Raw genomic sequence first — 23767 nt, forward strand, 5'->3', positions numbered from 1 at the left:
TGGCCCCATGGGGAAAGGGGGTGAGAAAGGAGGGGAGTCGGGGGAGCCGGAGGGTCAGCTCCGCTTCTACACCTGGGAGGAGATCCAGAAGCACAACCTGAGGACGGACAAGTGGCTGGTGATAGAACGAAAGGTTTATAATGTCACCAAGTGGGCAAACAGACACCCGGGGGGTCAACGAGTGATCAGCCACTGCGCCGGCGAAGATGCCACGGTAAGGACCCCCTCGCCCAACCCCACACGGGCTTGGTCCCCCAGCTCTCACCAGCCACCTCTGACAGGTCATTTGCCTTCCTGGTGGTCACTGAGAAGTGAGCCAGCTGCCCGCCTTCCGTTCCCATCTCTCTAACACCTGCTATGTGCCCAGCTCAGCCCTTTCCGCTGCTTCCAGTAGCAGAAGGGTTGGTCCAAATTGATGCAGCTCCTTGGCCATCAAGTCCCTCGAGCCACTGCAATTCGCAGCATCTGGAGGATCGTTTGATAGAGACTGCTTGGCTCTGCTTAAGTCCTGATGTTTTGTCTTTTGTCTCTTGTTTGTCCTGTGCCTGGAGCTCGGAATCCATGAGCAAGCTGTCCAAAGTCTTCCCTTCTTCAGTGTGTGTAGCTTATGACATGCAGTCACAGCAGCCAAGCACCAGGAAGGGTTAAACGAAGGGCTAGACTGTGTGTTAGAGTTGGTTGTGAGGAGTGTGAGCTTGAGGCTTTAACACAAGGAGCACTGTAGGCTGACTTTTTTTTTCTTCCCCAGGAGAGAATTCTCTAGGGACTTTAGTTACAGGTTTCTACAGAAAAGAGAAAAAGAAAAGCATTTGCTGCCGCTCCAGCTGCTCCAGCACTTCAGAGCTAGGCTCAGCCAACCAACTCTGGTGTTTCAGCAACCTAAAAAAAAACCAAGCCACCAAAAAAAACAAACCCCAAAACCCAACCAAAACGAAACCAAAAATAACCTCAAAACCTTTTAAAAGCAACAAATTGCCCTGGAGATTGTTTGCAGCTTCCCTCAAAGCCACCTTCCTTCAGCAGTTCATCCAGAGAGCACGTTTTCTCCGTAGTTAATAAAACTGAACCTGCCTCAGAGCTTTCCCGAATATGTGCATGGGAAGCTTGGGAAGCGGCGGGAGAGGCCAAGCTGTAAGGTTAACTGTTCACCTCCCAAGGCTCTTAACACCTCAGCAAGGAGGGGCCTCTGTGTGTGGCAGAATTAATGGTCCAGAATTGCTAACCTTTTCTTTCCCATCCATCTCCATTTGCCTGTGGTCTGTGGTTATTTTCCCATGCTCTCCCTTGAAGCCCTGAGGTGCATTTTGGTTGTTCCTGCCCCCTTCCAGTAAATCTGAATGAATTGCTTTCTTCCTCAAAGAGATGGGCCAGGTTTTGCTTTCAGCTGCTGAGACCAGAGGAATTCGACTCAGATGCCCAAGAATTTAACTCCAGTAGCTCCACCAGAAAGCAAAAAGCATCTGTTACTGTGTGTGTCTCAGATCCTTCCAGGGAAATCACACCTTTGTGATTCTGCTACTGCTGGTCCTCCTCCCACCCACCTCCCCAGCATACATTTCATCCCACTATAGTCAGAGCATGTTCCATGAAGGCATGGTCTTGAGATGCTCTGAAATCATTCATCACTGCTCTGAGCACTAAAGCAGAGCTGGTACCTGGCTTCCAGCTTCCCTGTGGTGAATAAGTTTGCTGCCAAAAAAATCTCTCTCATTCAGGGTGGGAAAGCCTTAGTCTTGACCTTGTCAAGGCTTAGCTATCAAGTTTCATTCTGTGTGGCAAGATAGCACAACTGGAAGAGTTTAGGAGGAGGGAAAGGCAATGATAAAAACTCAGCTTAAGATGTTGACACTGCTGGTTTGTACATGGCTTCCATCTTTCTCAGGCTCTCTTCAGCATCATGTGCAGTTAGGACTGTCAATCCAGCAAAGAGACACCAAAGGGAGCTCAGCTGTCCATTTAGCCTAGATCAGTCCTCTGCAGGATCCTGTGCAACCATCTACCACTGACACACTGAACTCTGTGTCTATGCTGAGCCACTCTAAAGATATTCTGCTTGGCAAAATGTGAGCTAATTCATCTTGGGAGGCTCACGAGCCAGCTGAGACGCTCCCGTGTTGGTTGCTATGTCCAACGTGCTGAGCTCATGCCAGTCAGGTTAGGAGTGCCCAGGATAGCTTATGCATGAATGTCCCATGCAGGTACTAACAGCATTCCTTCCTTTTAGACCATACTTTGACATGCTGAGACACCATACAACCTGCTCTGGTATCACCTCATGCACTTCAGAAAATGAAGGCAAGAGCATGCAAAGGCACCTTGCAGTTTCAGAGATGTTCAAGGATGTGAAAAAGCATCCTTGTTCTGACTGCACTAAGCACTCCCAATGCTCAGACACAGTTCACACCTCAATGATACAAAACTGGAATAAGCTGGAACAATTCCCATTTGCTTGCTTCCTGTAGGACACTGCAGCTTATTTGCCCAGTTGACCACAAAGTTGAGAGGTTAGGTATAAATATCACATGGAACTTCCCAAAGACTAGTTTTACCTTTTGCTTTTTATCTCCTCTATTCCAATTCCAATTCCAAACTCCAGGTAGTAGCATACATTTGGGACCTATTAGTAAAGGAGAGGTGTGAGACAGAGCTGATAAAAAAGCCATCCTTCCATGGAGTGGCTTAGGTTGGAAGGGACCTCAGAGATCTACTCCATCCTCCCCACCACAGGCAGGGATGCCTCTCAACTAGACTTGGCTGCTCGAGGCCTCATCCGACCTGGTCTTCAACATCCCCAGGGAGGAAGCATCCACAGCCTCCCTGGGCAGTCTATTCCACCACCATCATACTTTAGAACTTCTTCCTAAGATCCAGTCTAACCCTACTCTCCCTCAATTTAAAACCATTCCCTCTTGTCCTATTGCAGACACCCTTATGAAAAGTCCCTCTCCAGCCTTCCTGCAGGTTCTCTTTGGGTATTAGAAGGCAGCTCTAAGGTCCCTCAAAGTCTTCTTTCCTCTAGGCTGAGCAACCCCAGCTCCCTCAGGCTGTTCTCATAGCATGACCACCCTTGGGTCATCTTTGTGGGTCTCCTCTGGACTTGCTCCAACAGCTCTGTGTCCTCCTTATGATGGGGACACCAGAGCTGGATGCAGTATTTGAGGTTGGGGGGTCTCAGAAGAGCAGAGTAAAGGGGCAGAATCCTCTCTCTTGACTTGCTGACCACACTCCTTGTGATGCAGCCTAGGATACCATTTGCCTTCTGGGCTGCATGAGCTTTTCAACTCAAAACTGCATAACCTTGCAGCAGGTACAGTCAATTGTTCACTGTCCCACTCATCCTGCTCTCCCCTCCTCTTCCACATCACCTCTAAGTTGTACCAGGGAGGGGAACTAGCATTTCAGTGGCACATTTATGGGGTCCAAGAGTTGAAAATGGTACAATAACTCAAGTGCTAGTGAAAAAGGCATAGGGGTGGGCTGCTACCAGTAGTAACCTTGTGTGAGTCAGTCCTTTAGTGCATCATTTCCTCCACAGAAGAGAGAGCACAATATTTCTTAACCTCAGCTGGGCTGTGAGGACATCCAGACAGGATGAAGTATGCAGAAATTATCGAATCATATAATCATTTTGGTTGGGAAAGATCATTGAGTCCAACCATTCTCTAACTCTACCAAGCCTGATGCTAAACCATGTCCCTCAGCACCACATCTCTGCACCTTTTAAACCCCTCCAGGGTTGGAGATTCAACCTCCTCCCTGGGGAGTCTTGAGAGGACTTGAGAACCCTTTCAGTGAAGAGGTTTCTTCTAATATCCAATTAAAGTCCTCAAAGTAGAGAAGGAAGCTGATGATTCAGGACAAGTATTTCTTTGCACTGGAGACTCCAATGTCTGCAGCACAGAGTTCTAGAAACAGCTTTGCTGATCCTAGAGCTTTACCTTCATCTTGGCACCAATAAAGTACCACCAGCAGGTAACCCAGCACCGTTTGGCCAGTGATGCACTCCTCATGAGTGGACCTGGACAAACTGACCCAAACTTGCCCTTGTGGTAACAGGAAACACTGTGTCCCTGAAATAGGTTCCCAAAGGGCATAGTTTGGGTCCTGACATGAGAGCTGAGCTGAGACTACCTGGGAGATTCTGCTTCTCTAGAGGAGCATTGCACCTTCATTCACTTCTGGCACTTCACTTTGCCTCTCCCATCAGCATTATTTTTCCCACCCTGCTTCTTACTTTACCCCCCACCCCCCCATACTTCTGGCATTTTGTGGCTTTATCCATCTTTAAATAATTCCATGGAGTTTTATTTCTCTCCTGCACCTGTAGCCAGCTCTTCTCTCCCCCCACCAGTGCCACACCTCTGGCTTCTCATATATCATTTCTTTAACTCCAAATTAACTGGCTCAGATCAGCTTTCACTCTCCCTCCCTCTCTGCCTCCCACAGCAAAACATCTGTGGTCAGAGCATTATCCTGAGGCTCAATCCAAGGTCATGCAGTCAGGTGACAGTTCCTATTGATTTTGATGGACTTTGGGACCAAGGTTGTTAGCTGGTATTTTTGATCCCCAGAGCTAGAATTTTGATGGAGGTCAGGTTCCAGAAGGGTCAACTGGACACAGTCAGGGTAAAGAATAGTTGAGATATCATTCAGTTACTCATCTTACAGAACAAAAAGCAGAAGGAAACACTCTCCAAAATGAAGAATCACCTCTTGCTCCTCAGCTGTATTTGTGCTGGGATCTACAGATCTGGCCAGGTCACCAAGTAGTAGTTTTTGTATCTGCAGTCATGTCTAGGTTCAGTCACCACAGCCGCCCCCCTCCTGGCAGCAGATTTTCAAAGGGTATTTATATCCTAGTGGGGATTTGCATACATTCCTTTCTGCCTACCTTCTGAGGGAATTAACAGGATTTAGTTGCTTAGAAAACATTTCTTGAGGTGCCTTTCACCATATGTCTAGACAGCATCCCAGATCTCACCATTTGCTTGCTGCTAGATAAGCAAACTCTCCAGCCTCTCTTAGAACTGCTGCAATGAACAGCAACCATAGAAGTGGAAGTCAGTGTCTGTGAAAGAGAGGATGGAAAACCTGGGTCCAGCTCTGGAGTCCACAGCACAAGAAGGGCATGAATCTGTTGGAGTGGGTCCAGAGGAAGCCATAACAATGATCCAAAGGCTGGAACCCCTCTGCTGTCAGGCCAGGCTGAGAGACTTGGGCTTGTTCAGCCTGGAGAAGAGAAGACTCCAGGGAGACCTTCTGGTGGCCTTTCAGTGCTTCGAGGGGACAAAAAGAAAGCTGGGTACAGACTCTTGAGCAGGGTCTGTTGTGACAGAACAAGGGGTGATGGCTTAAACCAGAAGAAAGAGATTCAGACTGGAGAGAAGGAAGAAATTTCTGACACTGAGGGTGGTGAGACACTAGCCCAGGTTTTCCAAAGAGGTGGGAGATGCCCCTTCCACAGAACCATTCCAGGTCAGATTGTCTGGGGCTCTGAGCAGTCTGCTCTAGCTGGGAATGTCCCTGCTGACTGCAGGGGATTTGGACAAGATGAGCTTTAAAGGTCCCTTCCAACCCAAAGCATTCTATAATTCAAGGATTCTAAGTCAGTCTGGCACCCTTCTTTCACAGGAACATGAGGAAGATGACAGCAGAGAAGAACAGTGACAGAGATGAGTAGGAGCAATAGGAAGCAACAGCTAGTTCCTGATTCTCACACAGTTCTTTGTATTTCCTCTCCAGGATGCATTCCAGGCCTTCCATATCAATCCCACCTTGGTGAGAAAGTTTCTCAAGCCATTACTTATTGGAGAGCTTGCTCCAGGAGAACCTAGCCAGGACCGAGACAAAAATGTGAGTATCTGTTTCTGACCTGGGGTTTTTGCTGGCTATGTCCTACCAAGTTGTTTTTTTTCCTCTTAGGATGTCCTCCAGGTCAAAGGCAGGCAGGTTATAAAGGTCTCTTCATGACAGATAGCTCCAGAGAGGGAGAATATCTGAACACTTCCATGTATCAAGGTGCACATCCCAGGATAGATCAAAAACGTGTGTGGAAGGGAGGTGGCAGATCCAGGCTGGCTGCTGAATGAAGCCTTTTGTTTCCCTCAGAGTCACCAACAGCTGTGTCTGTCATAATCATGTCCCATCTCCAGCAACTGGGAAATTTACACCAGCTCTTTTGATTGGTGTCCCTTCTGCTGTTGCCCCTCTGGTGACCAAGCTCTAAAATGTGTCATCAATTGCCTGTTACAAAGGAAGGGGAGAAGTGGACAAAGAAGTCCAGGAAGACTTCCAAACAAGTTGCTCACTGCTTGAACAAGTCTTGACTTTCTTTTGCTGCAGCTGCTGCTCTGCAGCTCCCTTTGACAGACTAACTCCCAGAGAAACATCCCTTGGAGACTCAAAGTGGCTTTCTTTGCTGAGCCTGGTACCAGCAAAGCTCTGGAGAGCAACCACATTTGTGCCACGCCTGGCATGAGCAGTAGGCATCTATGGGCAAGGTGAACCAGATGCCTCATTTCAGAGGCTATTCTTAAGAGGCAGCAACCCAGCAAGCAGTCAACATCCTCAGGGCAGCTCTGTAGCCCTCCTAGACAGTTCATCCATTATTCAGGGACAGGGCATGGTGTGACTAACTCTTGCCACGAAACTCAATCCTGTCCTGTTGTTTGTGACTGGCCATGATTATGATATCTCTCTGGCACTCACAATAGAAGAGACATTAACCCAGGAATGCCCTTCATGAATGATTGCACAGTAGCTGACCCACATATTAAACTGACAGGGAGTGCTCTGGTATTGGGTGCTCATCATCAGAGCTCTGGAATTATGCATAAGTAGTAAGGACTGAATTGTTTCCTTCTCCAGCTGCCTCTTCTATACCTGTGAAGCTCATTCAGATGAGAGCCATCAGCTGATGTGACTCTCAACAGAGCAAGGTAGTGCTGCTGATTCACAGCAGCAGGCTCAAGTTACCTTCCTAGCTCAGGGCTCAAGAGGTCAGGACGTGGGCTCAGACCAGCCCAGATGTTTATTCATAGGCAAGAGCTATGAAGAGCCAGAGCACAGGGTGAATGTGGAGGCAGGTCCTCCCTTAGCCAAGCAATGTAAGAAGCAGCCAGAGTCCTTACTATGAAACTTGGTCTTCCTGCCTCAGACTCATCCAGGCTTACTGAGACCCATAAAATGCATTGGGTTGGAAAGGACCTTTAAAGGTCATCTAGTCCCAGGCAGCCAGCACCAGAACAAGAGGACACAGTCTCAGGCTGCACCAGGGGAAGTTCAGGCTGGAGGTCAGGAGGAAGTTTTACACAGAGAGAGTGATTGCCCATTGGAATGGACTGCCCGGGGAGGTGGTGGAGTCACCATCAGTGGAGGTGTTCAGGAGGAGACTTGACAGAGTGCTTGGTGCCATGGGTTAGTTGATTAGGTGGTGTTGGATGATAGGTTGGACGCCATGATCTTGAAGGTCTCTTCCAACCTCTTCTATTCTATTCTATTCTATTCTATTCTATTCTATTCTATTCTATTCTATTCTATTCTATTCTATTCTATTCTATTCTATTCTAAGCTTACAAGCTTCATACTGTGCCTTGGATGTCTGTCTTGCAGTCCCAGCTGGTGGAGGATTTCCGGACCCTGAGGAAGACAGCAGAGGACATGGACTTGTTCAGAGCAAGTCCTTTGTTCTTCTCTCTTTACTTGGGCCATATCATTGCAATGGAATTTTTGGCCTGGCTAATGGTTTTGTACTTTGGCACTGGTTGGATAACAACTCTCATCCTTGCCTGCATCCTTACAACTGCCCAGGTGAGAAGTGGTAAGCACAGAGCATGCTGACTACACAAATCACTCAGGGGAAGACTATAGTGTGTCCTGAACGATCATAGTGATTAACAGCACAAAGCAATCACACCAGTGATAAATATTCATGACATACCTGGCACTGTGGTGCCTTCTGGCCACCCCTACCCACTGCTGATTGTGGCTCACAAATTTTTCTCACCTCTTTGACCTTCCACATGCTGGTGGACTTCACAGGGGCAGGTTTAGGGTTGGGCTTGAGGAACTAAAAGGTCTTTTCCAACCTAAATGATTCTGTGTTCCCCTCCAGAGAATGAAAACAGAGATCTTCACCTTCTCACTTCAATTAACTCCCTCTCTTCCTCACACTCGCAACTTGTCTTCTATCTTCATTTCCTTTTGTACTTCACTCTGATTTCAAACAACTTCCTAACCATTTGATTTCCTTCATCCCAGGCCCAAGCAGGGTGGCTGCAACATGATTTTGGACACCTCTCTGTCTTTAAGAAGTCTTCCTGGAACCACATCATCCACAAGTTTGTCATTGGACATTTGAAGGTAAAGGATATATGGACCCAGGGAACTGTGCATCTTCAGTCACTTTGACTGTATTAAAGTAGGAAACTGCAGCTCTAAGCCTCTCCACAGTGGGCAGATGCACAGAGGAGAAATTAGTGCCCATTGCACACAGAGCTGTTGTGCAGAAGAGATAAGAGACCATCATCATCCTAAGTAACAGATCACAGTAGTTCCACAAGCTTCAGTGGAACTGCTGAGGACAAAGCTTACTGAATTGCACAAAGCCCTGGTTTAAGATCCTCTCATGTTTTCACAAGGTACAATATTTTTCTAATGCCCCATCCTGCTACATCCCAACCATTCAAGATGCCTTTAGAACTTCTGTCCTGGGTAAGGTCCCATGCAGTCCAGGCACTTCATCATCCACCTGCAGTGGGAACTCATAGAGGGTGGGACATAGCTTTGCCCATCCTCCCAAACCCACTTTTGTCTTGCCTGGTTCCTCACAGGTAGTTGAGGGAAACCATTATGGTTTGCTACCATTGCAAGGTAGCAAAAGGGTTTAGTGACAGACTTTGGAGTCTAATGTTTGGACCCAATGATCTTAAAGGTCTTTTCCAACCTAAATGATTCTATGACTCCATGATTCAGCTGCCAATAGCAAGTTCACACGTGGGAAGACATGGTGACATGCAACTCATTCAAACTTTATTCCCTGTTCTTTCAATAAGGATGAACCTCAGCAAGGGCAAACAAATCCCCTGAAACCTGCAGTCCCATAGCAACTGAGAGCTTGGCCACTTACTGCTCATGACAGTTTCCAAAGCAAGCAACAATTTGGCCACAATCTGAGTTTAGTTGCTATAAACAAATGAGCAATCCTACCGTTAGAGGAAGGGTACTGTTCCAGGGATGAACATCTTGTGCTTGTACCTGCCCAGGGTGCCTCTGCAAACTGGTGGAACCATCGTCACTTCCAACACCACGTCAAGCCCAACGTGTTCAAGAAGGACCCAGACGTGAACATGCTGCATATTTTTGTCCTGGGAGATACACAGCCTGTTGAGGTAAGGCAACATGGGTAAAACATGGAAAACAAATTGTCCCAAAGGGCTTCAGAGAGTGTTTGTGCCAAAGCAGGAGCTGGCTGGTCTTGGTAGATGTGATTTACACAGTCGAGATTTCCAGGAATGCTTCAAAATAAGAAGGAAAACCAGAAGTGCTTCATCCAGGGATTTCATCTGTTGGCCTCATCTGACAGGAGTTTGGCCAGCACACCCTCCCCAAACCTCTGGCTGAAGAGCAAGACTGGCTGGATAATTCCCTGTGCATTTCCTACACTGACCACAGGGGAAAGTGTGTTGGGGTAGCTTGGGATAAAAACCTGGGGGTGTCAAAGTTTGGGCAAAGAAAGTGGAGTGGAAAGAAAGCAGAAAGCTCCTAGGGACAACTTCATCCTGCTGGCTTGAAATATCAACATGAGGGGGAAAATGATGAGGGGGAAAATGCTGTGTTCCTCAGCACTTCAGCCAGAATATTTCCAAACTGATCTTCCAGTTCTGCAGATAATATTCTTCCAATATTAGTCAGGCCAGCTGTGCTCTAGACAATCTGTACAAGGTCCTCTCCACTGATGATCTCTGGAGGTCCCTTCCAACCTCTTATGTGCTATGATACTGTCTTCAAGGCCAGGTTGGATGGGGCCTTGATTAATCTGGTCCAGTGGAGGGTGTCTCTGCCCATGGCAGTGGGGCTAGAACTAGGTGATCTTGAGGGTCCCTTCCAACCTAAACCATTCATTCAGTCCAATTCATTCTTTGCCATCATGGTGAAGAGTTATTTCTTGCCTAAGCCAACAGTACCAGCACACCCAAACACTTCTTCATCTTGGATAGAATCCTAAAGCACACAACCCTTCAGAGCTCAGACCTGAAAGATCTGGCTGATTTATTGGTGCTACAGCACTTACCTTCATCAGGGAGTTGATATGTTGGAAGCAAAAATGCATGTTCACAGCAATCCATGTTCTCCATGGAGAATCTTCTGCTCCTGGAGCTCAGAAGAAGGCACTTCTGTATAGCTCCAGATATTTCAGTAGAGAGATGAGGTTGGGAGATCAGGTGCTTTTGGCTCCTTCTTTTCACTGAGAAGAAACAGGCACCTGCAACAATGCAACAACCCAAGCTCTGAACCCATGGTTGGAAAAACATCTCTGCATCTGCTCTCTGTAGGTGGCCCATAGTCATTAGGAAGAAGGTCTTTACTATGAGGGTGGTGGAACACTGGAACAGGTTGCCCAAGGAGGTGGTGGAGGCCTCATCCCTGGAGACACTCAAGGTCAAGCTTGATGGGGCTCTGAGCAACCTGATCTAGTTGGGGGTGTCTCTGCTTACTGAGGAGGGGTTGGACTACACCTCTAGAGGTTTCTTCCAACCCAGTGCATTGTATGATTCCATAGTAATACAGGATCAGGGTAGGATAGCACATTCATATGGGTAGTGATGGAGATGACAGCAGCTCTTAGCACAGCCATGAGCATGGCAGAAGGTGAAGAAATACATTTAAATACCATCAGGCTCCCAAGTAAATAGAAATTATCTCACTATCAAGCCAGAAGACTACAAAAGGAATTTACACCTAGCACAATTGGAGTTCAGATCTTTAACCATACCAAAACCCTTTTTACCTGGTGGTGGGAATTTGGTCAAAACTCTCCAGTCAATAAATAATGAAGTATTGTAGAGAATCTTCTCTTGTGCCTGAGTGTCATAATCCAAGCCTGGGCTTTCTCCTCTGTGTTCTGCAGTATGGCAAGAAGAAGCTGAAGTACCTGCCTTACAACCACCAGCATGAGTACTTCTTCCTCAGTGAGTATCTGCTCTGCACTCTTCCCTGAATGCCACTTGACCTTCCCAACCCCTGCTATGTTAACTCCTAAAGTCTCAACTCATCCTACCCTCCCTCAGGACCTCGTGCAGGTCCCCAGATCAGTTCAGGACATTCTTCAGTGATATCCAAGTGTCTTGAACATTGCTGGCATGGTCATGCAAAGCAAAGCAAACAAAGGAATGGGGGAAATGACCTCTGTGTGAGAGGCTCCAGGGGGAAAAAAAAATGCATGCTGTCAGTCAATGCTCTTTGGTAAGTCAAGACCCATGGGTCTTGATAAGTCATCTTGGTAAGTCAAGATGAGCAGAGCCTCCTTTCCTCACAGAAAGGCAACCAGCTCCCATCACCAGCACCTCACCTCTCTCACCAAGGCAGACTATCCCTAGAACTAGTTCTAAATCACTGGCTCACTCATGTCACACACCTCTCCACCCCTCTGATGGCCAAAACATCTCCCTTTGCTTTGCAGTCTTCCCACCTCTGCTCATCCCTGTGTATTTCCAAATCCAAATCATCTCGACCATGATCAAGCGCAGGTTCTGGGCGGTGAGTGAAACCCTCCCTCCGTGGGGCCTGGCTGGAACTCACACTTGAGCAGGGATTGAAGGGAGACCAGTGGGCAGGGATTGGAGGGAGACCAGTGGGCAGGGATCACCTGTTGCTGTGTTAGTCACCCAGTGCCCAACCAGCAGCAGCAAGGACATGTTACATGAGATAGGCAAAAGGATGCCTAATGTCTTGTCTCTTCCCCTAGGACCTAGCCTGGGCCATCAGCTACTACATGCGCTACTTCATCACATACATCCCATTCTATGGCGTTCTGGGATCCCTGTTTCTCCTCACTTTTGTCAGGTAGGAGATAAAGGGCATCCCCCACTGCTCTCCCTTCCCTCCCACTCCAGATGCACCAAGTCTCAGCTCTGCTGTGCCCTGCAGGTCTTCCCTCTTTAGGCTCTCTGCAGTCCCTGACCTCACTGTGTGCTATCCAGGCTATTCCCACTGCTTCACTTTCCTCTTGTCATCTCCCAGTTCTACCTCCCCACCACAGAGTAGGTTCTAGTGCTCAGCATCTTCACCTGCCTGCATCTTCTTCTGTCCTCTGATCACAAAATCACAGAAACTATCAAGTTGGAAAAGGCCCTCAGGATCACCAAGTCCAACCGACAGCCCTGCTCTACAAGGTTCACCCCTAAACCATATCCCCAGGCACCACATCCAGAGCACCTTTAAACACATACAGGCTTGGTGACTCCACCACCTCCCTGGGCAGCACATTCCAAGGCCTGACCACTCTTGCTGGGAAAAAAATATTCCCTAATGTCCAGGCTAAACCTACCCAGTCATAGCTTGAGGCCATTGCCTCTTGTTCTATCACCTGTGAGAAGAGACCAGCCCCAGCTTCTCTACAACATCCTTTCAGGTAGCTGCAATGAGGTCTCCCCTCAGCCTCCTCTTTTCCAGATTAAACAGCCCCAGCTCATTCAGTCTCTCCTGGCTGATGGGCCAGCCCAGATTCTCCTCTCTTTCCTCAGTCCCTTTTCTCACACTGCCCAATCCCAACATATTTATGTTTTGTTTTTTTCCCCACTTTGGGGCAAGGCTGGACCCTTCCAGAGTGCCTCAGGCCACTTTCTTCCCAGCTTGCTGGGAAGGTAATTCATGAACCCTCCTGAGCGCTGCACAAGCTTTGCTCACCACTTCTCCCAGTGTGGAAGATGCATGACCTGGGCTCTGGCTGGTACCAAAGGGTGATGTTTAGTCCCACGATCAGCATTACACAGAACCCCAGCATGGTAGGGGTTGGAAGGTACCTCTGGAGACCATCCAGCCCAACCCCTCTGTTAAAGCAGGGCACCCACAGCAGCTTGCCCAGGAATGCAACATCCAGGGGAGGAGAGAGGTTGGAATCTCTCCAGAGAAGGAGACTCCACCACCTCTCTGGGCAGCCTGCTTCTGGGCTCCATCACCCTCAAAGTACTTTAAAGCAAATATTCTGCCATAGTGAAAAAAAAACATTTTCTAACAGAAAAATTAGGGGGTGGGGGGGAAGGGAGTTTGAGGAAAAAGAAGCAGCAAGAGACAAAGAAAAAACCCCAAAACAAGAACAAAACCCAGTTTTTACCTCCACAAAATCTAATGTCACAGCTCATGACCTCAGTTTCCGTAGTTTCCAAACACCTCAGACCTAAAGAAAAGAGGAGATCCAAAGCTTTCTGTAAGTGCCTTGCCAACATTTTTGGTCTGAAATCAAGCTGAAAAAACCCTTGATAACCATCCTTCCCCCCCCCCCCCCGCCTTTATTTCCCAAACTTCTGTATTTTGATTAAGCTGAAAGTGCAACCAAGGCAAAATTGCAAATTCAGGCCATCTGCTCTTTGAGGAATCAAAACCCCAGCTTAAAGACTAGAGCAAGGCTGCTTCTGGACAGCTACCTCATCAGGAGACATCTAAGTCTCTCCATGGAGATCACCTTTATTGACCAAAAGTAGCATGAGAGGTCAGACCTCTTCTGAGGAAGAGGTCTACCTCTGTAGGATGTCCTGTTCATAACTGCATCAGTCCCAGAGGTGTAACCTCTTTATAGGTTAGAGGGAAGATAAATTCATCCCAGGATCCCATCTCTGGTCTCCAGAGAGTACTTCAGAATCTCAGAGCAAGGCTTTCCTCACAGGCTGCCACTAAGATGATGAAGGGACTGGAGCACTGCCCTAGGAGGAGAGGCTGAGAGCCCTGGGGCTGTTTAGCCTGGAGAGGAGAAGACTGAGAGGGGATTGAATAAATGTTTATAAATATCTGAAGGCTGGGGGTCAGGAGGGAGGGGACAAGCTCTGCTCACTTGCTCCCTGTGGTAGGACAAGGGGCAATAGAATGATAGAATCAATAAGGTTGGAAAAGACCTCAAAGGTCATCAAGTCCAACCTGTCACCCAGCACCTCATGACTACTAGACCATGGCACCAAGTGCCACGTCCAATCCCCTCTTGAACACCTCCAGTAGATATAAACTACAGCACAGGAGGTTCCACCTCAGCATGCTCAATGATAGGACAAGAGCAGTGGCTACAAGCTAGAACACAGGGGGTTCCACCTCAACACAAACTTCTTTACTGTGAGGGTCCCAGAGCTCTGAAACAGGCTGCCCAGAGAGGTTGTGGAGTCTCCTTCTCCTTGGAGACTTCCAAGCCCCATCTGGATGTGTCCCTGTGTGACCTGTGCTGGATTCTATGCTCCTGCTCTGGCACGGGGGTTGAACTCAATGATCTCTGGAGGTCCCTTCTAACCCTTAACATCCTGGGATCCTGTGATCTCCAGCTCCTCAATCCCACCCTACTGACCTCATACCCCATTCTCCAATACTAATTGTCATGTTCTCTGCCTATCTGTTTGTGAAGGTTTCTGGAGAGTCACTGGTTTGTGTGGGTCACCCAGATGAATCACATCCCGATGGAAATCGACAGTGAGAAGCACAGAGACTGGCTTAGCTCACAGGTAACTGGGAGAGGAAAGAATACCCCTGATTCACCCCAAAGTGGGTTCAGAAATCTACTCAAAACATTCCTCTCCAGGCACTAGTGTATGGTCTCTGTCCATGTTCTGTCATAAAGATGTTCTCCCCAGAGCCAGCAATGCTGAATCAAGACATGAAAGTTAAACCTCCTGTAATTAGTTTGACAGCTCTGACAGCTCAGTAGTGTGGGAAGACACATCTCTGCCCCTGCCCCAGGCCAGAGGAGCTTCATTCTGCTGTTAGGGTGCTCCTTCACAGCTGCTTTCTTTGCCTTCCCAGATGGCAGCCACCTGCAATGTGGAGCAGTCCTTTTTCAACGACTGGTTCACCGGCCACCTGAACTTTCAAATTGAGCACCAGTGAGTATGGACCCAGAACTGTTTGGCCACTACCAGCTGCTCACAGCCCTGGACTTGAGGGAAAGGAAAGTCTGCTAACAGTGCACGTGTGGGATGGGGCAGGATCTCTGGAGCACTGCTATATGCCAAGGAGAGTCGCAGACTGCTGGGGGTCATAGTCAGCTGCTACTACAGGCATCTTTCTCTCACACAGCTTTAATTTGGGGGTTAATTAGGAGTTGCTGGTACACATCTACCACTTACAACAGCTGTGGGCTCGACTCCTGAGCTAACTACTTGAACTTGAGCCTCCGCTTCAGAAATCTCTTCTCCCCTGAAGCACTTCAGTGCTGCATAGCCTGTGACAGCTGTGTGGGACTGTGGACACTTCTGGGTACCAGGTTTTGGGGCCACAGTCTGTTGCCAGTAACAACACAAAATGTAGAAGAGATGGCTTTTAGGGTAGAGATGTCTGGTTTAGAAGTCCACTTTGGAAGTCTCCATCAAACAGGATGGGGCAAGGTGATCCTGAATACTCCTTCACCTGCTTCTCTGCTCCCTGAGCTTCCAGAGGTGGGAAAGGGGGTCACTAGGACTTCAGTTTGGAAGAAGCAATTATTATTGCCCAAAGGAAATGGGCAGCCATCTCACCAGACTGCAGCTGGCTCCTCACTCCTACTTCCCTTACACTGCAGTGCTTGTGGTGTCCTCTCTGCTGCCAAGTGACTTTCTTTGGCTTGCTTGAACACAGCTTTGTTTTGAGGCATGGCAGAGTGGCCAAAGAATCAAAGCATTTGGTTTCCACAAGCCTCCTTGAAACAGAGGACTGTAAAGCATGGCTGTCTCTCTGTGCTGCTTCTGTCTGCTTGTACAGCTTGAGGAGAAGGCATCAATAATGAGCCCCTGTGAGGAGGCAGAGAGAGATGCCCATCCCTTGGGGTTGGTCTCTTGAGCTTTCTCAGCTTTGTTTTCTCTTTTTCCATTCCAGCCTGTTTCCAACAATGCCACGGCACAACTTCTGGAAGGTGAAACCTTTGGTGAAGTCTTTATGTGCCAAGTATGGAGTCCAATATGAAGAGAAGCCTCTTGGAAAAGCATTTGTAGACATTGTTGGGTAAGGTCCTTCAAGCATCATCTGCAGCTTGCAACATACTGTTCCATGGACATCCTCTGCTTTCTGTAGCAGAGAATTCAGGATACTGTAGACCCTCCAGACATCCCCATTTATAGGTTGTAGTCTGGAGGCTCTAGGCTAATAATCTTCATATGGCAGAGGCAAAGGAACACCTGCAGCAATGCTGACCCACAGCAGAAAGGGCACAACGCCCCTGGCTTAGTGGACTTTGTGACAACAGCTGGGAAGCTGCTTCCCTACATCATGGGGAAGAGACAACTGTCCCTCAGAGCAGCTTCTGCTGTCAAAGTACTGAATGCTTGGCATCTAGATGGGTACCAACCTCATCTCATAGGGACCTGCCTCATAGTACCTTTGGACACACTGCTCTGACAGCTTATGGCTCTGGCTTTCAGGAGCTGGCAGCAGATCTTCAGGCTGCAAAGTGAGATCAATCAAAGGGGAATGACTCAGGTTACAGCCCATGCTGGTTCCCATTTGAGATCTGCCAGCAGCAAAGGGCTGTTCCCTATAGGCATAGTTGAAGCCTGGTCTAATAGTCCTTGTCAGGCAGGCTCCAGGTTAATGTTTCCTCCTCAGTTACTCCAAGGGGAATAATTCATGACAGTGAACATGAGAAAGTATTCTGCAGGCTAGGGATCTCCACACTCAAACCATTCTAAGCCAATGTAAATGAAAGTAGACTGGCTCCAACATGCAGAAGGGCTAAAAAAAACCATTTCAAACCTTCCTTTGGTCCTTTTCTGCAGTTAGGAACACTGAGACCTTGGGGGAGGGGTGATGCCCAGCAGCCCACCATACAGAGCCTACCTCCCTACATGACTTCTCAGAAACCATTTAAGCAACAATTTGCCCTCACAATAGGAGGATCTGCCAGAAACCACACAAAACTGAATTTCCTGACTGCATTCTGTTTATCAGAGGACTTTGCATCCCAAACCAGCTGAGATCTGCTCCATAACATTTGCAGAGCTGATGCAGATGTGCAATTCTCCAGGAGAAGTCCTAGGGTAGAGGGGGGGAAAATCCTTCAGAGGTTTAATGTGGTGAGCCAGGCAGCTCTGCTCTGCTGTTTATTCATAGACTCATAGAATGGTTTGGTTCAGAAGGGAACTTAAATATCATCTAGTTCCAACCCCCCTGTCATAGGCAGGGACACCTTCCACTAGACCAGGTTGCTCAAGGCCTTATCCCAACCTGGACAAGAGGGACTACAGACAGTGTGGGGGGCATCAGATGAAGTTCTTGCTCACTAGACTCTCTAACTGGCGACTTTGGGGGTCAAAGGAGCAGAACAGGTAGCTCCTTTTGCTGCTCCTCTTGCTGTACTGGGGAAAGACATTCAATGTTGGTAGAATCCTCATTCCTGGAACCATTCCAGGTTAGGTTGGTTGAGGCTCTGAGCAACCTGATCAAGTTACAAATGTCTCTGCTTTCTGGAGGGGGATTGGACTAGATGAGCTTTAAAGGTTCCTTCCAACCTAAAGCATTCTATGTCCTGAGGATTCATACTGAAACTGAGGAACAGGATAAAAATGGCCAAGATTCACGTGGCAACCAAACTTCTCTTTGGTTTTGTTCCACAGATCCCTAAAGAAATCTGGATATCTATGGCTGGATGCTTACCTCCACAAGTGAACATGAATCTTAATGGGGAGGTGTGAGTGATTGGGAGGGATGGGGGGGTGCGTGGGGGGGAAATCACAGACGTGTCTTTTACTCTCAGATTTCAGTCTACATCTACAAGCACAGTTGGAAGGGAGTTTCCCATCTTATCAACTGCTGCTGGGGGAGGGGGCTCAGGTGACCTGTTTAATCCAGACAGATTTTAAATGTGCTTCAGAGGATCAGTGAGGCCAGTATTGCACAAGAGAGAAGGCTGGGAGAGGGTAGAGAGAAGGAGTGGTTTAAAAAGGGGCATTAATAGCTGACCTTAACCTTCTCTGCATAAGATTCATTCTAATTCTACCTAAACTACCCAAGACTCTGACTGACAGTCATAAAGGTGTTGTTAAGCTTCAGTATCTGCAGTCCAAGGACACCCCAGTCAGTTTATGTCTCTCCCTCTTCCCCATGTTTGTGTGAAAGAGGAGCCCAGCACAGTTTGATTTCACTATCAAGGGAAAAATAGCACAATTCATGATGCCCATCATCCTGGGGAGCTCAGGAGGGCTGTGATCCCCATCAGCCTCTGCCTGCAGGAATCACATCCCAGCTGCTATAACATGATGTGGCTTTCAGCCCTGCCCAGAGCCTCCTTCCTCTCCCTCCTTCCTTTCTCTAATCATAGCATCCCTGTAGCAAAAGCTGTGATACTGATTCTGCACAACTAACCTCTAACCGCCTCTCAGCAGGTTATTTAGCTGTATCTTTATGGCCAGCCCCTATTTCCAGGTGTCTGTGGAAGATCTTGGGGCTTCTACAGCACAATGCCTCCTTTAGGAGAGGGTCTATTTTCACATTAATGAGCAACAGATCTGGCAGTCACAGGTTTATGGTTGTCAGTACACAAAGGGCCACAGCAAATCACATAAGCAAACCTTACTAATTGCCCATGAGTGCTCCAGGGTAATCCCAAATGGGCTTTTCACTGGGTGCTGCAGAAACACAGGGTTCTGCCTGTCTACACATGCCTGGCAGAAACCAAACCTACTTCTGCTTGTCAGAGGCCAGGAGCAATGGCACTGTTTACCTTTCCCTTGGAAACAACCAGCAAAGGAAATGAAGTCTCCCTGCAAAAAGGAGGAGCTGCCCAACCATCCAACCTGGACCTCAGGGAGGCAGCTGAGAACAGAACTGATCAGGTTGTGCTTGCAATGTGAATCCTTCTGGAGAGCCCTCTGACAAGTTATCTAAAACTCTTATTTCCTGCTCAGTGCCTAATTAGCAATGCCCAAGAATGGCTCATCAGGAGATATGGTTGAACAGCTTCCAGGTGCTTCTCAAACAGGCAGCCTGCTCCCAAATACATCCAGGGCTTTCCATCCAGCTGTAGGCCAACTGGGTTATGATAAAGGGCCATGGTTCCAAGAGCAATTTCCAGTTCCAACAGCTGTCTTCTTGCTCACTCAAAACACCCAGTAGAGATACTCCAGCTATTAGGCAATGACCTTGCACACTTCCTTACTTTGCTAAGCTCTGAAACTGGATCTTCTCTATCAAACCCTTGAATCCTCACAAGCTCAGCAAGGTGCATGACCACCAGACATGATTCCAGGACTGTGGCAAACCACTTCAAAAGATAAATGTAACCCCCTCCTGCCCTCTTTGGAGGAGAAGATGGGATTAGATCTTTGCTTACAGATGGAAAATTCATTAGCTAGTAGTACTTAAGGTTTGTAAAAGGCTTATTCTGGTGTTCTTGCCCACCCCTAAGCTGCCAATACCTGAGTATCACAAGGAATGGTTAGGATGGAAACCAGTGTCTGGAGCTCTAACAGACTTTGAGCAAAGATCAGAGTTGAGTTCTACTAGCACAAACAGTGACATCCTTCTGGATGCTGGAACTTCCCAGACAGGTAGCAGCAAGCTAGCCTGGGACTGGGGCTAATAATATCAAGGTCGCCTTAATATCTGCATCTCTTTCTGACTCCTTGAATGTATCTCCCTGTTTCTGCTCCAGCAAAGATGGTCACAAGCACAACAGCAGCATCAGCAGTGCAGTGTCCTAAACATTCAGCTTCTTCCTCTGACAGCTCATTTTTCCTTTTCACCCCTCCAGTTCTTATTTCCAGAGCAAATATTTTCTCATTACTGATGCCCCTTCCTCCTTAGTGCTGCCCCCCTCTCTTCCCTTTCTTCTTGGGAACCTGTTTGCTTTTTGACACCTAGAGGAACTGCAGAAAGCTGGTAGCTCAGCCCAGGTAAACACCAGTCCTGCTTTAGCAGCTCTTCAGCACTGACCAGGCTGCTGCAAGGAACTGGTTTTCTACTGCAAACCCAAAGTACTGCCAACACAGCAGCCTGGCCTCAGAGACAGAAGCTCCTCCTGATGATGCCTGAAAGAACCTGAAACATTCAAGGAGAGCAACCAAACTGCAACCATCTACAAAGGAAAGACTTAGGCAAATGGGTGATCTCTTTTTTTTCCTCAAGAGCTTAGCACAAGACACCAAAGGGAGGAAAGGAGGGACAGGAGAGATCTTGTCATTGACTCTTCCCCAACTACTTGCTTCCTTCAAACCCTGGGTGGGGGGAGGAAAAGAAAATTGCTCCTTCTCATGAAAAATGTCCAGTGGCTCAAATCCAGAAATAAAAACTGTGCAATGTAATAGTCAGAGTGGGTTTCCAAGTGTCATGCCTTGTCCTGGCTATTGCAAGAGAGCAACAGAACACAGAATTAACCAGGTTGGAAAAGACCTTCGAGATCATCAGGTCCAACCTATCACCCAACACCATCTAATCAGCTAAACCATGGCACTAAGTGCCTCATCCAGTCTTATTTTAAACACTTCCAGGAATGGAAGTGATGTTCTGCAAAGAGCAGGTCACCAAGCCTTTGTAATTAGCTGTGGGTTTTTCTTGTTCATTGTGATTACACGTGCAAAAAGTTTGCCTGGTGAAAGTTCAGGTGCTGGCTGCTTTGACAGGCAAAGCCTCTCTGGTTTGTATAGTGTCTTCCCCCTCCCTCCAAAAAAATCCCCAGCCCTCTTATCTTGGAATTCAGGCTGTTTCATAGGTGCCTTGATGTAGTTGTTCTCCATCCTACAACTGGAGCAGGTCGAACAGATCCCTGGTGAAGAGCTGTGGAAGTCTGGAGCAATCTGCTTTGTTGTAGTCTTAAGCAGCACCCAGGTGAAACCAGGTTTACAGGAGATGTTTCAGAGGCTCCACTAAAACTGCAGAGTTTGGTGGAGGTAAACTTCCCATGACCTTGCTTGGCTTTGTCTCCCAGCTGGGCAAAAAAGCAGCAATCCATCAGAGATGAGCATCCCTTCGCAGGTCACCATAAGCCATCAAAAATGGTCCAAACACTGCAATTTAAGCGCGGTTTTGCCCAGCTTTCTGAGGCCCACAACTAACCAGTTTTGCTGCAAGTAATGAGGTGAAACCTTGGCCACTTTGGCCCTTGATAAAGATCATTCAGTTGTGCTGCAATGGGACACAAACACACACACATGAAATAGTCTGCAAGACATGCTGGGAGCCTGCCAGGGTTTGTCTAACCCAGCCAAACCACATCACTGGCTACATAAGCACTTGGCAACCAAGAGAGGCCATGAGTTTGTTTCAGGGCAGATAGTGAAACAATAGGCAGGAAAGGAGTGGCTTTGCTTCTCTCCAGTTGCTTGTCAGCAAGGACTGGAGGAACAATACAGTCAAAAGCCCTTGGCAGGGAAAGGCATTAACTGAATCACGTGCAGTGAAGGCAAGAGAAGTTTCTGGGCAGGATAGAGATGGGCAGGTGTTTGGGGAGGAGAAGTACAGAGATGGGAGACGTGGGAAAGGAACAGGCTGGTGAGGGATGTGTGACAGAGCAGGAGGAAATGCAGCAAGGGGATGGAGAGAGAAGAAAAAGCAACTTGAAATCGGGTGCCACGCAGTCTCCCACTCATCACTAGTAGCTGCCTGGACAGCTGCTTCTGCAGGAGACACAGGACCACAGAATCACAAAATGCATCAGGTTGGAAGGGACCCTCAAAGGTCATCTTATCCAAGCCCCCTGCACTCAACAGGGACATCCCTGGAGGTGTTCAAGAGGCTATTGGACATGGCGCTTGGTGCCATGGTCTAGTCATGAGGTCTGTGGTCACAGGTTGGACTTGATGAACTTTGAGGTCTCTTCCAACCTTGGTGATACTGTGATCTCCAACTAGAGTAGGTTGCTCAGGGCCCCAGCAAGTATGACCTGGAATGTCTCCTAGGATGGAGCCTCCACTACATCCCTGGGCAACCTGTTCCAGTATTTGGAGTATGAGGCAAGAAAGAGCAGAGCTCAGGCACTGAGGAGATAGCAGAGGCTGACAGCATCCTGCCTCACGGTGAGGTAGATCTTGCACTGAGCTCACCCTCCCCCAGCTCTGAGAGCAGGGACAGTCCAGGGCTAACACACAGAGTGCTTTGAAAAGCACCTGCCCCTCCTGCACTCTGGCTAAGGTAGGTGCAAGCTGTAGCCCAGACCTTCAGCAATCAAAATTAACTCCACCAAGGGCCATGGGTCGGTGTCAGCTGTCACCTAGCAGGAAATCTCACCCCGTGTTTCCAGGCAGAGGCACAAGGGGAATAGGAGGATTTAAACACCAAGGTTTTTACTATAAGCATGGTTTTGAGGAGTCTAAGGAGCCAGCTGCTTACTGAAATAAAGCTTGGGAGGCTCCAAGCACCAGCAGAGCCTGATCAGGATATATCTCCAGGCAGCATCACAGGGGCTGATCACACTCGTTGGACTTCAGGCCTTCAGTAGGGCAAAGAAATCCTTTTCTTTCTGTAACAAGCTGCCATGGCCAAGCCATGGCCTTTTCTAGTAGATGCTTTCCTAAGAAAGCCTTCCTAACAAAGCCCTAACGTTCCAAATGTTTTCTAGGGAGCTGTTGGAACATCAAACCCACAGTCACAGAAGCACAGAATGGAAGGGGTTGGAAGGGACCTCTGGAGATCATCTAGTCCAACCCCATCCCTTACAGGGCAGCTCCTGATTATTTCATACTTAAAAACAAAGTATTTCAGTAACTCAAAATGAACTTTTGTTTTTTCTCGTGTGTTCTACTGCTCAATAAAAATCATAACTATTTGTTGACCATGAAAGTGCTTGATGTGGTGGTGGTTGTTTTTTCAAGTCACATCCCCCCCAGGGATCAGTGCTGGGCCCCATCCTGTTCAATATCTTCATTGATGATCTGGATGAGGGGCTTGAATCAGTCACCAGTAAATTTGCAGATGACACCAAGTTGGGAGCAGGTGTTGATCAGTTAGAGGGCAGAAGGGCTCTCCAGAGGGACCTTGACAGGCTGGACAGATGGGCAGAGTCCAACAGGATGGCATTCAAGTCCAAGTGCCAGGTGCTGCACTGCGGCCACAGCAACCCCATGCAGAGGTACAGGCTGGGGTCAGAGTGGCTGCAGAGCAGCCAGGTGGAAAGGGACCTGGGGGTGCTGGTTGACAGCCAGCTGAACATGAGCCAGCAGTGTGCCCAGGTGGCCAACAAGGCCAATGGCATCCTGGCCAGCATCAAGAATAGTGTGGCCAGCAGGAGCAGGGAAGTCATTCTGCCCTGTACTCAGCACTGGTTAGGCCACACCTTGAGTCCTGTGTCCAGTTCTGGGCTCCTCAATTTAAGAAGGACATTGAGACTCTTGAAGGTGTCCAGAGAAGGGCAACGAGGCTGGGGAGAGGTCTGGAGCACAGCCCTGTGAGGAGAGGCTGAGTGAGCTGGGGTTGATTAGCCTGGAGAAGAGGAGGCTCAGGGGAGACCTTCTTGCTGTCTACAACTACCTGAAGGGAGGTTGTAGCCAGGTGGGGGTTGGTCTCCTCTCCTAGGCAACCAGCACAGGACAAGAGGACACAGTCTCAAGCAGTGCCAGGGGAAGTTTAGGCTTGAGGTGAGGAGAAAGTTCTTCCCAGAAAGAGTTGTTAGCCG

At 48.2% G+C, this 23767-nt stretch overlaps 1 protein-coding gene and 1 long non-coding RNA gene across 2 annotated transcripts; one reads left to right on the forward strand and one right to left on the reverse strand.

Annotated features, from left to right (window-relative positions):
- Window positions 1-22935, forward strand: FADS2 (fatty acid desaturase 2). The gene is made up of 13 exons (XM_068148131.1): window positions 1-214; window positions 5743-5853; window positions 7612-7809; window positions 8260-8361; window positions 9264-9389; window positions 11129-11189; window positions 11681-11757; window positions 11966-12063; window positions 14603-14699; window positions 14998-15077; window positions 16045-16170; window positions 17778-17851; window positions 22715-22935. The coding sequence occupies exons 1-12, from the start codon at window positions 8-10 to the stop codon at window positions 17827-17829; spliced, it is 1335 nt and encodes a 444-aa protein (XP_068004232.1). The 5' UTR covers window positions 1-7; the 3' UTR covers window positions 17830-17851; window positions 22715-22935.
- On the reverse strand, window positions 10310-13494 carry LOC137445942 (uncharacterized). Its single transcript, XR_010988541.1, has 3 exons — window positions 13334-13494; window positions 11009-11122; window positions 10310-10483 (listed from the first exon to the last, which is right to left on the reverse strand). It is a non-coding gene; the product is annotated as an uncharacterized lncRNA (long non-coding RNA).
- Window positions 22936-23767: the final 832 nt, after the last annotated feature.

Source organism: Melanerpes formicivorus, unplaced genomic scaffold, assembly GCF_026170545.1.
Source record: "Melanerpes formicivorus ecotype bairdi unplaced genomic scaffold, bMelFor1.0.p_v2 SCAF_16, whole genome shotgun sequence".
NCBI lineage: Eukaryota > Metazoa > Chordata > Aves > Piciformes > Picidae > Melanerpes > Melanerpes formicivorus.

Excerpts from the sequence above, each read along its gene's own strand:
- FADS2 (XM_068148131.1), top strand. The coding sequence starts at position 8 with ATGGGGAAAGGGGGTGAGAAAGGAGGGGAGTCGGGGGAGCCGGAGGGT. Across the intron at positions 9,390-11,128 it reads GAGATACACAGCCTGTTGAG|TATGGCAAGAAGAAGCTGAA; the intron begins GTAAGGCAACAT and ends TGTGTTCTGCAG. Across the intron at positions 16,171-17,777 it reads GCATTTGTAGACATTGTTGG|ATCCCTAAAGAAATCTGGAT; the intron begins GTAAGGTCCTTC and ends TTTGTTCCACAG.